General features: G+C 37.1%; 1 protein-coding gene across 1 annotated transcript in view; it reads right to left on the bottom strand.

Moving 5' to 3' along the window:
- Window positions 1-14,728, bottom strand: part of Cep290 (Centrosomal protein 290kDa) — a 128,763-nt gene that overhangs the window by 106,056 nt on the left and 7,979 nt on the right. Inside the window, exons 4-8 of the mRNA XM_083115643.1 lie at window positions 13,843-13,961; window positions 11,561-11,767; window positions 6,631-6,766; window positions 3,497-3,633; window positions 841-963 (exon numbers count right to left, since the gene is read on the bottom strand). Of these exons, the coding sequence (XP_082971769.1) occupies window positions 841-963; window positions 3,497-3,633; window positions 6,631-6,766; window positions 11,561-11,767; window positions 13,843-13,961 (722 nt within the window). The remainder of the gene's footprint in view (window positions 1-840; window positions 964-3,496; window positions 3,634-6,630; window positions 6,767-11,560; window positions 11,768-13,842; window positions 13,962-14,728) is intronic.

Below are 14,728 nucleotides of genomic sequence, written 5' to 3'. Positions count from 1 at the left end.
AAATCCCTTTCTGAGAAAAACAGCAAGAAAATCACAGTAAATGAACTGCTTCAGTGTACGCAGTTGAGCATTTTCTTTTCAAATTTTAATTCCTTTCACATTTTAAGTGAAAATATAGTCAACTATTATAGTTGAGGTCTCTGCTACGTATACTGCCTTTCTAAACCAAAAAGCCTTAAATCAGTTCAAAAAATGTTGAGAAAACTAGCAAAGATGTTTCGCCCTTACAGTTACAAATACTCCCGTGAGAAAGCGGTAGCAAAAGCTACAAAACACCCACCCACCCCTTCATTTCAAGTATGTATGTATGAATATATGACACTGTGATCTGTCTTTTCACACTCAATAAGTTGACAAAAATGTCCAATCCCACCCCCTTGATAGGAGCAGAATTTTGCCACTGCCTCTTTGGCTAAATAAAATTGAGAAAGTCGTCTGTCAACAGATCATAGGACTATTTACTCATATTTTCAAAATTTTCTGGAATGAAATTGAGGCTTTTTGGTTTAGCAGGACAGTGCAACTCAAAGAGAAAGATACCGAGAAAAATTTTACAGGATCAGGCACACCTTTGACGGGCAAATCAAGGAACATTCTTATAGTCTGATGAGTGTTCATTATACTCTTTGCTACATACTATGTATGTGAAGTTCCGTGTACGTGCATTGCAGAACTGGATAGCTACAATCTTCGTTCCAGACGTCGTACTCTTAGTGAATGAAGACAGTCAGCCTTTGAAATTAATCGAAAAACTATCCAATTCTGCAACCCGGAAACACAGAACTTCACGTACAGAATACCTAAACTGTGTTTACCACGTCCACCATGAAATAAACTTACCTTTGTGAGAAGGGCTACATGGCTGCGTTCTGTATCTATTTCTATATTTGGAGCCTGGGCTTCCAGGTGAGAAAGTCTAGCTTGTAGTTCTTCAATTTCAGCATCTTTTTGGTCCATTAATTTCTGCAATAAAATTAAACAAGACAGTTTTTAAAAAAAGTTTAAACTTTGTTTCAATTATAACACCATTAAGCCTTGTCTCCATGATATGAAAAACTCAATATGCTGACCAAGGCAGAAAATTTACTTTATTTTAAAACATAAACTAAACATAACGTTTCAACCTTCTAGGGAGGGAGAAGCATCTTAAGAATAGCGAAGAATGCAAACAAGAAAAAGGAAAACAGAGAAGAGGAAGAGGAAGTGATCATCTACGAAGTGAAGTGTAAAGAATGTCAGTGTGTGTGTACATAAGAGAAACGAAAAAAAGGCTAAAAGTGAGAAAAATGCGATATTTAAACACACGAGAGAAACAGGACATGACATAGAGTGGAATGAGGCTAAGCAGATAGGAAGGGAGAAGAGAGTACTAGTAAGAAAATGGAAGGAGGCCAAGGAAATAGAGAAGAAAGGAGAAGAAGACACAATGAACTGGAATGGGGAACTGAAGATAAATAAAGAATGGAAGAAGGTGTTAGAAAGAGTGGAAAGGACAAGAGTGAAAGAGAGAAGAAGGAAGAGGAATGAAGAAAGAAAGGATAAGATAAAAGAAAAAATAACATGAGATAAAGAGTCCAACCACTTTCCAGATGAAAGGAAATGTTTATCCAAATCGCCTGTCAGGTGAAAGTACAGTTGACAAGGGAAAGTCACCTGCTGAAATGTTCTAGAGATAAAACAACTTTCTAATAATCTTGTGTTTATCACATGATATAATTTTATTGCTTTGTTTATTTTGCCAATTTCTTGTTACGAAAATAAAAACAACAAAGTTTCAAGAAAGCAAGTTCATTAATAAATAATATGATATTCTATACGATTCTTTCACATTCATTGAGAAACAATTTAGAATTTATCAACAAAATATTGATCTCATTAAGAATATTTGCAGGAATATCAGAGGAGAAAAATTATCAACTATAACAAAATGAAATTATTAGTCCATAAATACTACTGGCTACATTCCTAAAAAATATAGTACATGAATGAGCAAGTGCCTTCTGTCTGACTGTGACATTTCTGGAATTGATGAAAACATATGCAAAAAAAATTAAGTGTTACAAAAGATTAAAGAACCATTAAATCTTAAAAGGATTAAAAACATAAAATAAAAAATATGCTAATCAGAGATTATATTGGTCGCTATCTACTCCACTAAAATATATGGGCTTAGGGCTAGATGAGTGGTTCGTTATGGATCACATATATTTACATAAATTCTTGTGTGTTACTTGATTAGAAAGTGTTAGAAAATGCTGGCTGCAAAGTTGCATATGCAGAATATTTCATCTTACTAAATTAAAAAAAAAACCCTTTGTCTCACTTCAGTTCTTTGAGGGGGAAGTGACTTTTATGCTTGAATTAGCCATGGTCAGTGCAGAAAGTTCCATTTTGTTTCTTAACTGATTTTCAGACTGAAGTTCGAGAACCACCCTAATTGTCCTGATGATGTTGAGTCAACACAATTTGTTTTCCACTAGGGATTGAACCTGGTATCACTCACACCGAAGAAAAAGATTAATAAACCTCTAGTCATGCAGGAGTCCTCAATATACACTAACTAACTAACTCCCTAGCCTTCTTAAACCCGAAGGTTCATGGCTGCAGCAACACAGGCCTTCCATCTTTCCCTATCTTGAGCAAGTTCTATATACTCTTTTCCATCCCTACCGATTTCCCTTAGGTCCATCTCAACGTTGTCCCTCCATCTTCGTCTTGGCCTTCCTACAGGTCTCTTACCATCAGGTTTCCCAACAAGAATCCTGTGAACTCCTCTTCCTCTCCCATTCGTGCCACATGGCCTGCCCACCTAAGTCTTCTTGATTTAATTATTCTGATAATATCTGGACATGGATACAAATTATGTAGTTCTAAATTACGTAACCTTCTCCACTCACCTGTCTCCTCATCCCTTTTAGGTCCAAATATTTTCCTAAGGATCTTATTTTCAAATACTCTCAATTTATGTTCCTCTTTCAATGTAAGGGACCAAGTTTCACACCCATATAATACTACAGGCAAAATTACTGTCTTGTATATTTTAACTTTTAGTTTCTTAGATATTAAACAAGAAGACAAAAGTTTATGAAGAGAGAAGTAACATGCATTTCCTGAATTAAGCCTACTTTTTATTTCCTCTTTAATATAATTTTCATTTGTTAATATTACTCCTAAGTATTTGAATACTTAGGAGTAATAAGATTGAGTAATACCCTCAATATACAGGGTGACCCAAAAAAGGAACTGAAGTACTTTGATAACAACACTCTTAATTACATTTTTTCCAGGACACTCTGTATTAAACAGATTATAATTGCATCTTGCACCTTGATATACTCAAAAAATACTTTGTCAATGGACAATGAACATTGGCAACGATATGAGCAAAATGAATGATGTTTTAGTAAAAAAAAAGGTAAATATTAAAATTTTTATCAACTTTCACACTCCACGAGCATACTGTAAAGAGTGCCATCCCTTAAAAAATGGTACTTACTTTCCATGTTTCAATCCGTGCATCCACGGCTTCACTGAAGTCATCCAGCTGGTGGTCTCTGAACATCTTCTGCTGAACAAGGTCATCGACCTGAGACCTCAATGCAACATTCTCTTCCTGGAGTTGAGACATCTTCTCTAAATAAGAAAATGCATTTATAATACATCATTTTTAAAATTTTATTATGCAACAAATAACAACTCCAAGTACAAAGACTGAAATCGCAAACTGTAATGTCTCAGAAAGTGTTTTCTCTGTGTAAATGTGTATACCTCGCTGTATCTTTGGCTATAAAAAAAAACATAAGAAACTGTGACAAAACATTTAATGAAGCACATCGTGTAGTAAACAAAGTAGTAAGAAGAAAAAAAACAATTTTGGAACTAATACAAATTAAGGGAGCAAGGTTGAAATTCAAAATTTCACCACCAATGTAAAAATGCCACCCTTCATACAATTTTCTATCTGTGAATGTGTAGTAGATTGTCATGTATTGCATTGCTTGTTAGACATTAACTGACACCTTTCATTATCAATGTATTCGAACAAGAATTAAGATAGCAACACGTTATTGCATCTGCAATGTAGCATAAATATGGGAGTTTAATAAAATTTATATTCCGTGTTGAAAGTGTCCTCCCCCTCCTGTAGGCACAGCTGGGCAACAATGTATAAATGTACCAGATGTCCCACGTCATGCGAGACCAACAAGGAGTATGACAATGTATTCCTATTGAAGCAAAATGTGAATGAAATGTGTTAGTTTTATATGAATCACCCTGTACTATTCCTCCCCAATTACATATAAGACCTAAATAAACATTACATGTATTAAATGATTTTGGAACACTCTTAGAATTATAATATTTTCTCTTTTCAAGTTGTTCTTTTCATACTGACTTCCATTCTGGCACATTTCATTATCAATGTATTCGAACAAGAATTAAGATAGCAACACGTTATTGCATCTGCACTGTAGCATAAATATGGGAGTTTAATAAAATTTATATTCCATGTTGAAAGTGTCCTTCCCCCTCCTGAAGGCACAGCTGGGTAAGAATGTTTAAATGTACCAGATGTCCCACGTCATGCGAGACCAACAAGGAGTATTATGATGTATTCCTATTGAAGTAAAATATGAATGAAATGTGTTAGTTTTATATGAATCACCCTGTACTATTCCTCCCCAATAAGACCTAAATAAACATTACATGTATTAAATGATTTTGCAACACTCTTAGAATTAGAATATTTTCTCTTTTCAAGTTGTTCTTTTCATACTGACTTCCATTCAAGTGCTGGTAACCACTTCACATAATACTCTATGTATATTAAAATTATATTTAATATCATTTCCGACCAAAAATGTCACTCAAAACATGCCTCTTGCCTATTTGAAGCTCCAGTGACATGTGCAATGCATGCAATGCATTTGAACAGCTAGGATGACAAAGATAAAAAATGTTTCTATCTTCGTTGAAAACATATTTCTGCATTTTAATGTAGAACACTTCTCATATCACAGCAACAAGACTCATAGGGAAGGATATTTAGGAAATAGTGCATCTCTTTTTTGTTTATTTATTTATGTTTCTCCAACAATTTGTAGTAGGTATTGTTTGTTTAAAAGCCTCCCTTGTAGCCAAGTGGTTATCATTCTTGCCTTTGGTGCGAGTGGTCCCGGGTTCAATTCCCGGTGGGAGTTCAAAGAACTTGGTGTTAATGCAACCTCCTGAAGACAATTGGGGAGCTGCTTGAAGACAAGAAGTAGTGGGCACCAGTCTTGAAAGCAAGAAAACAGCGGTGAAGGGACTTGATACAATGACTATGTTTCACCCAATGAAGAGTCACTTGGCAGCCACTGCCACTCAATGGGCTGTTACACCCTGGAGTTTATTTTAAAGTTTAACTTTTTGTTCAAAAGTACATGGCAGTTTCAATATGTGGCTGCTCTCTAGTTTCAATATAACATGTGTACACTTAACCACTTCTAAAGTGTGGATGGCACATATATATGCCCTCTGCATTGTGCTGCTGTAGTGCGGAAGGCATATATATATACACTTTATGTTTGTTTCAACTATATTCGATTTACTGTGGGGTATATAGTCACACAGATGTCTGGTGAAATAGTTCTAGCTGTAGTAGAAACAAAAAATAGTAGCAAGAAAGGAAAAAGATGAAAAAGAAGAAGACGAAACTAAATTTTTCTTCGTCTTCTTTCTTTTCATCTTCTTCTTTTTCCTCTCTGCTACTATTTTTTGTTTCTACTACAGCAAGAACTTTCTCCGCTTTATATTAAGATTTTTCCCCCAACCCGTGTGCCAGTTGACAACATTTGTATCTTTTTGGAGAGCTTATGAAACGAGGAAGTTCTTTCCGTAATTTTTACGCTAAGTGTGTTACCATTTTTTTGAGTAATCCTATTCGATTTAAACGATAATTTCCAAATTTTTTCATGACGTGTGCTCCAATGACTGTTACTCTTTGAAGGTATGGGAATTTTGGGCATGAATTTTTTTACCAGTAGTCACTCATTCGTCAGCTGTTAGCAACGTGTTGATTAAGTGCCCAGGGTGTAGTAGTTTTTTTCACAATTAGTAGTTTTTTGGCCGCAAGTCGGAATATGTCACGAAAATCTACAAACTGCAATAACTCGAAACCCATTGATTTCCGACCCCCGGTACATAGGGTCAAATTAGTTGCAAATGTGCTCTAGTAACACCCCTTTCCAGGAATAGGTCGAATTACCAATCACCCTGTATACTCGTCTTCTTCTTTTTCATCTTTTTCCTCTCTGATGCTATTTTTTGTTTCTACTACAGGAAGAACTACCTCACCAAATGTCTCTGTGACTCTATACACCACAGTAAATCGAATATAGTTGAAACAAACATAAAGCGTATATATACACCTTCCACACTACAGCAGCACAATGCGGAGGGCGTATACTGAATTTGACGTAAAAACCTACATTTTCCAGCAAAAAAACAACAAAAAAACTACATTTTCCAGTAGCGATTGTTCAACAAATTCCACACTTAATGGGTTAAAGTCCAAACACCTGGTAAGTGAAAAAAAAACAACAAAAAAAAACAACAGGTGAGACCTTTTGCAATTTTCACCCAACTTACCATCATTTTCCAGACAACTCTGTTTCAAACCAGTGTATTCACCAGTCATTTGGGATATAAGCCTTGTTGCATCAGATAATTCATCCCGAACACTTGCCAATTTCTCTCGCAAGCTGCTGTTCTCTTTCTCAACTTCCTACAATGAAAGAAAGTAAGTTAGGTACAAAATTACTTAACCTTTAAACCGCTATTGTCACATATATGTGTCACGCAAAGTAAGGCTCTTGTTGCCATTGTCACATATATGTGACAGGACGAATTAGGTAAATTTCCCACGCTATTTGCACCTTGATAGTTTTATATGGTGGTGGAAACACTAACCGGCTTTCTGGGAAAAGCATTTGTCAAGGTTGGAGCACTTTTTCCCCCTTTCAACATGCCCAGGTCACGTGTCCGAGTCCTTGTTAACCTTGTTTTTCAAGCTGTGCATGCAGACTTCAACATATTGGCTCATATTACATTTTGCGTGCCAGCTAGAAACATGAAACAACTTTCATTTCATTATGAAAGGTCCTTACTATGAAAAGAAAGCTAAATTTTGCATCCTTTTCCCATATGAGTGGAGAAAGATGGGGCAAAGCCCAGATTTTTATTATTTTTTCATGGAAATTTGGGGGGCACGGCCCACCTTACCCCATCTTTTCACTTTGGCATTCTGAATTGTACACAGTTGCATGCCCTGGTGTCTTAGCTTGAAAACAAACTTACCCGAAGCAGATTGGTCCAATAGTCTACGAGTTATAACGTTTTTCTGAAATAAAATTTAAAAACCACGTGGAAAAGCCTCGGCAAATCAGGGGTTACATTTGGCAAACCTACCCGGTAGTGTAAATGTGTGCCAGCTAGGAACATGAAACAACTTTCATGTCATTACGAAAGGTCCATACTATGAAAAGGAAGCTAAAGTGTGCATCCTTCCCCATAGGAGTGGGGAAAGATGGGGCGAAGTTCAGATTTTTATTATTTTTTCATGGAAATTTGGGGACACGGCCCACCTTACCCCGTCTTTTCACTTTTGCATTCTGAATTGTACACAGTTGCATGCCCCGGTGTCTTAGCTTGAAAACAAAACTTACCCGAAGCAGATTGGTCCAATAGTCTACAAGTTATAACGTTTTTCCAAAATAAGTGTACAAATTTAAAATTTGCACGGAAAAGTCTCTGTGAAAAGGGGTTACTGCCGTAAACCCGCCCGGCGGTTTAAAGGTTAATTCTGGGCATGGCAATAGATTGTTCAGGTTCCTACTATTTGCATTTCTTAAGAATCACACCTACATGTGGTACAAAACATCAAGAAAATAACAAGAAACCTTTCTCCATAACAATTTTACCTTAATGTTTATTTGGATAATTTGAGGTTCGTACATGTTTGAGCTACGAGTTCGGTATATACTTGACTGGTTTCGTGGTTATTGTATTTGATGTGTTTTCCACAGCCTTGTGGTGGGATGTTTTGTGTTTGTGTGTTTGTGCTGCTGGAATCTTCTGTTAAGGCTATGGCAGACAGTTTTGCACCAGGTGGGCATGTATTTCAATAACGTTGAAGTGTAAACTGCTATTTAAAAAAAATGACAGAGGCAAAAGAGAGCATGAATTTCACCTCATGTTGGAAGTGGAAGCGGTTTTATAAGTTGATTATTACGCCAGACACGATTTGTGAAAAATATGGTGAAATAGTATTTACAGGATCCCATATATTTCTTATGGAGAGGCAACTTTAAGTTATGTCTAATCAAATGGGCACTTTGACTTTTCCAACCGCAAATGAAATATTGAGTGTTCTTTCTCCATTCATATGTTTTTACACCATCGGAAGTTTGATATTCCAAAGAGAACAAGTAACATCATACTTCCACAAGCATAATACTAAGCTATCTCCTCCTCCCATGACCATTCTGCACTCCAGCTTGCAGCAAGGAAAGGTCGGTGGGGAGGAGCAGTTTCAGGGTTTCGTGACTGGATGGACGTGGAAACTGACCCTCGTAGCCTTAATGGATCTGCTGATGTAATGTGCATTACACTCACACTCTGCACTGTGTACACCTGGGAAATCAAGAGTAAGGGCTGGAGGCAGGGGTATCATTTGTGTTTGCTGAGTTTGTTAGTTACATTAATATTGTAGTTAGTGTCAAGAGAGCCACAGCGGGCTAGTTGGTAGGATGTCGGACTGCCATGCAGGAGACCCGGGTTCGATTCCCAGGGTGAGTAATCTAGTGTCAGAATTTTATCGGACTTGTTCCCGCATAAAGCGACTCAAATCAATGGTTACCTGTGCGGAACCTTAGGGGGTTAAAGTGGCCAGAGCATCGTGCTGATCACATCACCTCTAAAATGACCAAGTTCGGGAATGTGTATGTCCCTACAATACATAACATAAATGTGCCTTAATGGCATGGTGTTACATGCACAGGAAACTTTACATTACCAGAGTGCTTTAGTTAGGCAGTTGGGCATGGCAGTCATGTTGACTAGGATATCTGACCTGCATTTCGGCTTTGCTACACTAAGTGAACAGTTGGTACTCAATGTAACTCAGTGTACCATGGTGGCTATCTCTTTCCTCAAAACATGCTCACTAGATCATTACGAGAAAGCTCTTTGGAAAGTTTAGCCATACATTTGCCTTTTGTTTGGCTAGATTTATTGGAGATGGCACGAATGTAGTGTTTGCCTGAATCTGGTTTCCTGTACTGTACACTGTGATTGAGAGTTTGTTGTGACTTCGTCTGATGGTGAAGTCTAGTCACCAAAATTGCCAACTTTGTTGAGAAGTACCGTGCGTTCATTTCGATCTTCAGCCGAGAGATCGGGAGAAGCGTGGCGGGCGGCGCTGACGGAGATGCCGACATTTGCGGCCTGTAATGCCTGCTTATTTTTATGGTCATATGCAGACATTTATATAAATATTGCAAAACGAGCACTAACCTGTGTTATAAGAGTACGGTTTTAATTTTAGTAGCTTAGTGGCTGTATGTGCTGATGATTTTGACACGCCCATCTCCTGTGAAACACGGCGTAGAGGTTTGTTTGGAGAACGTTCTAACACTGCACCAATTTCATCGAGCTTTGCTTCGGTTAGAATCCGTCGTTTTTGCTTAGGTGTTTTAAAATTTAACGATCCAGTTTCTCGTAATTTAGGGACAAGATGTCTAACTGTATCTCTATGTGGAGGTGAAACGCCTGGGAATTTCTGTACAAATTGCCTACACACGTCTCGACACGAGTCTGTTTTCACGTAAGTGTCATACATAAAAATTCTTTGTTCTAACGTGAACCTTGTGGCTGGCATTCCAATCGTCTCACTGACACAACACACATACACACTGCAATACCACAAACAAGTAACGGCAAGTAACCAAGTATAACACTCTTGCGCACAGTACGAAATTAACACGCTCTTGGTTTACATCTGCTCGCCCCTATATTAACAGCTCTGTCTTCATCTAGTCGCGAAGGAACAAAAAACTCGAGCTCGGAGATTTTGGATTTCAAGGAAGGTCACGAAAACCATCGACTTTTAACGGTTTCGTCTGCAGCGTAATCTTGATACAGAGTTGCACATTCGAAACCTCCAAACGATCCCCATCGACACAAAACTCTTTCAAGGATATAAACTTAAGCAGGACGTTACTGGTCAAAACTATGATTAAAATGTTTTATTATCTGTGGCTCTTAACATCGTTTCTAAAGTGTATTTATTTGTGTATACAAGGGCAGAACTTGGATTAATTACAGAAGAACATTTGCATGCTATAACACAGGTTAGTGCTCACTTTGCAATATTATATAAATGTCTCCATATGTCAATAAAAATAAGCGGGCATTACAGGCCGAAAATGTCGGCATCTCCGTCAGCGCCGCCCGCCACGCTTCTTCCGATCTCTCGGTTGAAGATCGAAATGAACGCACGGTATATTTCAGATAGTAAAACTGTCTAAAAATTTATCAAAATTAGTGTACATAGGATATCAACATTTTTGCACTTTTTGCAAAGAAACAAGGATTAAAATTAATATGAATTAAATCTATTTAAATTATTTCTTTATTTTCAAAGTGAACCATTCTTGCAAGATGAAGATTTTTAGATCCCTACAATGCTTCAAAAATCTTTCATAAAGGAGATTTCACACAAAGGGAAAAGTGGCATTTGACATGTGTTATTTGGAGCCCAGCCAATCACATGCAAACTTATGAAGGTTGTGATGCCACTGCAGTGTGAAACGTTGCTACTGATGGGTCATTAAGTGATTGTGTTGCATGTCACTTGTCACCTTGCTGTCAAAGCTTCCATACTCATAGCCATGATTAAGCTGTAAAATTGATTGGCCAAATTATCATAAAGGAAAATTTTTCCACTGTTCAATGGAATTATGTATAAAATAGTCCTGCTCCGGTTCAAGGTAACATGGAAATTTTTCCAGAGTTCCCACTAATTTTCAAAAAACAGATTTTCCAGTCAATTTTAAAGAGATTTCCAGTAAATTCTATAATGCTTTAAAATGCTATTAACTAAGTTTTAAGTGTTAGAACAGCATTTGTAAATTGTACACTCACAAAGGAAGGTCAGTTTGGAGTGGCCACTCCCCCTCCCCCTCCCCCTAAAACAGGACAGGGAGAGGGTGACGCAGTTGGACGTTCTTCCCTTGTTCCCTTGAGCATTTTTTGGTGGGTCGTGAAAGATTTGGTTCAGTCTCTTTCTTCATTCCTCCCTCATATATATGCTGTTGGGTGATGCAGTAACCATGCCCAAATGAGGGCTGGCGGCTGACAGATGAGAAGAGAGAAAATATGTGGCAATGCTTTTGACTGTCAACCATGGCACGCTCTATCGTTTCAGCAAGAAGAGGGATAGGGTAATAACATACTAATGCAATGAAGATATATAAAAGTCGGTAGGAGTGCATTACCTATTATATAAATCACAACTTACCTCCACTTCGGTAAGAAGCTGAGAAATCTGTTGATTTTTCTGCCGTGTGACTTCTGCCAATTCTTTCTGGTGTTGGGCTTCTATTTCCCAAGATTCCTGCTGCTGAAGTAAGGCTTGCCTTTGGTCAATGGATTCACTCTGAAGAGCAGACAGCTCCCTCTGTATCTCACCTTTCTCTCTCTCCAGAGAGGCAACCTGTGCAGAGAGCTATGGAGAAACAACATTTAGAAAACTACTATAAAGCAAACAATGGAGTAAAATGTTAATTTTTTACGCTACCAATGACAGCAGCATATCAGTATTAACTTCAATTTTTCATTACTATATTAACTTCACAGAGAATACATTCTGAATTATCATTATTAGTTACAGAGTGGTTTATTCAAGAAAATTTTGACATTTCACTACCATTTAAACAATATCTACAGGCCAACATGCAAATATATCAAACGTTTGATTATAAATGCTTAACAATTGCTTGTTAAGCATTGAGCCTCAGTGTTGGGCTGACCTGTGGGGCCAAAACCAGGGCCTGTACAGAGGAACAACAGCTTCAGCCAGCCAGCAGGACTGGCATTCCAGTTAAGTAGCCTGCTCCCGCTAGTGGACTCAACTGATCACCATTGCTTATCTATCGTTATAAGCTGCATCATAAACAGAGAACTCTTGTATCGGTAACAGAAAGAGCATTTACGCATGTACCAATAACAACAGTGTTGTCTTCGAAATCGATATTGTCAGCACGAGAAATCAACGAGGAAATGGCATGGTCTGGCAGAATACATTTTTCTGAAGAACCACCAACATGTTGGTATGCAGCCACAGTTCCCCTCGACAAAACAGCAGTCCATCCAGGCCGATAACTACTCACTATGAAAAAGACACAGACCCTCGGCCATAAATTCCTGTGCCAAGGAAGAAGCTGTGTTGTTAAAATAACCCCTCAGGACAAAACCTGTGGTTCGTTTGAAGGTTGCAGAAAGGCAAAAAGGCTGGAATTGAGATTTTGCTCTCTTGGAACCTGTCTTTCACCACATGGATAAAAAGGAGCAAGTTGGTATGATATAAGAACTCCATTCCAGATATATTATTGCAATTATTTCACATTCTGGGATGCACCCAGTAACGTCTCTTATTTCACATTTATATTAATGTTATTATATTTTATATAGCGATTGTAGTTATGTCCAAATGCAACAAGCACAAAAGATAAAACCTTTCTCCAGGCAGGAGCAATCTCCGATCTCACATTTTGTCCACAATCTCTTGACAACGCCGACAAAATATTGGCATGTGTGCAAGAGCTCTAATACACATATACTTATGCAGAACCCTTGTTGTAATTTGCTCTACCTCTGACTAACTGCCAGACCAAGGGTAAAATCCTGTACGACTAAAGTAAATGCCCTCACCTTAGTCCTTAATTCATATTTTGGGAAATGAGAAATGTAGTAAATAATTACAGAGAAACCTTAGTACTCACGTTTTCTGTGAAGCTGTTTTTAGTTGTTCTATTCAGTGGACACTGCAGACAGGCGACAACAGTGCACTTAGTGGCAATCAAGGAACAATAAACAACAGAAGTGACCCAAGCCATAGTGCAAAAGTTCCAACGAGGATGGTGGCCGTGTCTAGTGGCGGTTAGTATGACAAAATTCAAGAAAATGGCTGACAATTTCATTTTCGAGTCAAAATGCTTAATTTCAACGATTTTTAAAATAGAATAAAAAATCTAATTTTGGACGAGAAGTTATAATTTTTGGGGGCAAGCAAGCTGCATCCAGAGAAAAAAGTGTATTTTTGGAAAGCAAATCCGAGAGCCTGGGCCATTCCTCAGTTTTTTTTTATCCATTCCTTAGGCTCGAATACAAGGTGCTCGGTAAAGAAAAATGCTAACCAATAGGCCAGGGTGACAAAATACGAACATGTGAAGGTAGCCTGATGGAGTGGTCACAAAAATAAGTAGATAAACGGAAAACAGTTATGCAGAAAACACGAGTACTAAGTTTCTCTGTAATTAGTCCTTCATCTTCGGAAAAAGGTTGGTAGCATGGAAATGTCAAGAAAACTGAAAATGAAAAGTTGTACCAAAGAAGAAACACTATTTATATGCAGAAAACACAGTTCATATATTTCATAATGATCAATAAATTAAATAAATTTCCCAATATGCTTGCTTGCCTATTTTTAAGTCACTTTACATGGATACATAGATTTGGTCATATTCTTCTTAAAATATTTAGGTACCGTATATAAAACAAGGCAAATAATATTTCACATACCTTTTCCAACTCATTGCGCTCTTGAAGCAACTCTTCTTCTCGTGCATGTAGCTCATTTGACAGCTGTTCCTTCTGAATTTCCAATTTCATTATTTGCTGTTGGGGATCCGATGCATCCACTACAAAGGAAAAGTACAATTAAGGCACATATACATTAGAAAAACAGCAGTGTAGCAGAATTCTACCTCATTAGAGATATCAAGATATTAGAGATTTCAAAGATGTTGAAGGCAGAGTCACTCCTGACAGAAAGATAAGTAATTTCTAGAGACATACATATTTCGTTTTTGATGAAAACAAGAAATGTGAAATAACACATTGTAATGTTAATTTTTCATTTTTCTGAAACTTAAACATGAAATTTAGAGTTTATTTACCGCCACGACACTTTCTGAAGTCAGAATTATCCTGTGAGTTATGCAATTCACAGAAAATTGATTAATTCTGCTGTAAATATTTGAGAAGCAAAAATGGACCCCCTTCATGTAGGAATAAACTTAATATTCTGGTAATGACATAAATGTGTTATAAGAAGGGATTTGTTTATTTTGTATAGTAAGAGTCATTTTTAAATCAAATGTGGGTTATATTCCCAAATTTTAAAACCAAAATGTCATTTTATATACCAATTTTTCGCTGCTATAACAGTGAAATTTTATTTTATTTACCGCTTTTGAACCCAAAATTGACTCTGTTTTTGTACCGAAATTTTGCTTTTCTATTTACCAAAAATATGTGCCTCTAGTAATTTCTCATATACACAGAGTGATGAATTTGCATTGTGAAATAACAAAATGTAGATAGGTTAGTTTTTGATACAATAAATTTAAACTTTTTTTTCATCTGGACATTGATTAAATAGCATAGCCAGATATATTACACACAC

The sequence above is a fragment of the Lepisma saccharinum genome, chromosome 30, assembly GCF_977018435.1.
Source record: "Lepisma saccharinum chromosome 30, izLepSacc3.1, whole genome shotgun sequence".
NCBI lineage: Eukaryota > Metazoa > Arthropoda > Insecta > Zygentoma > Lepismatidae > Lepisma > Lepisma saccharinum.
The sequence above is the reverse complement of the archived record's forward strand: the minus strand, read 5'-3'. Positions and strand labels throughout refer to the sequence as shown.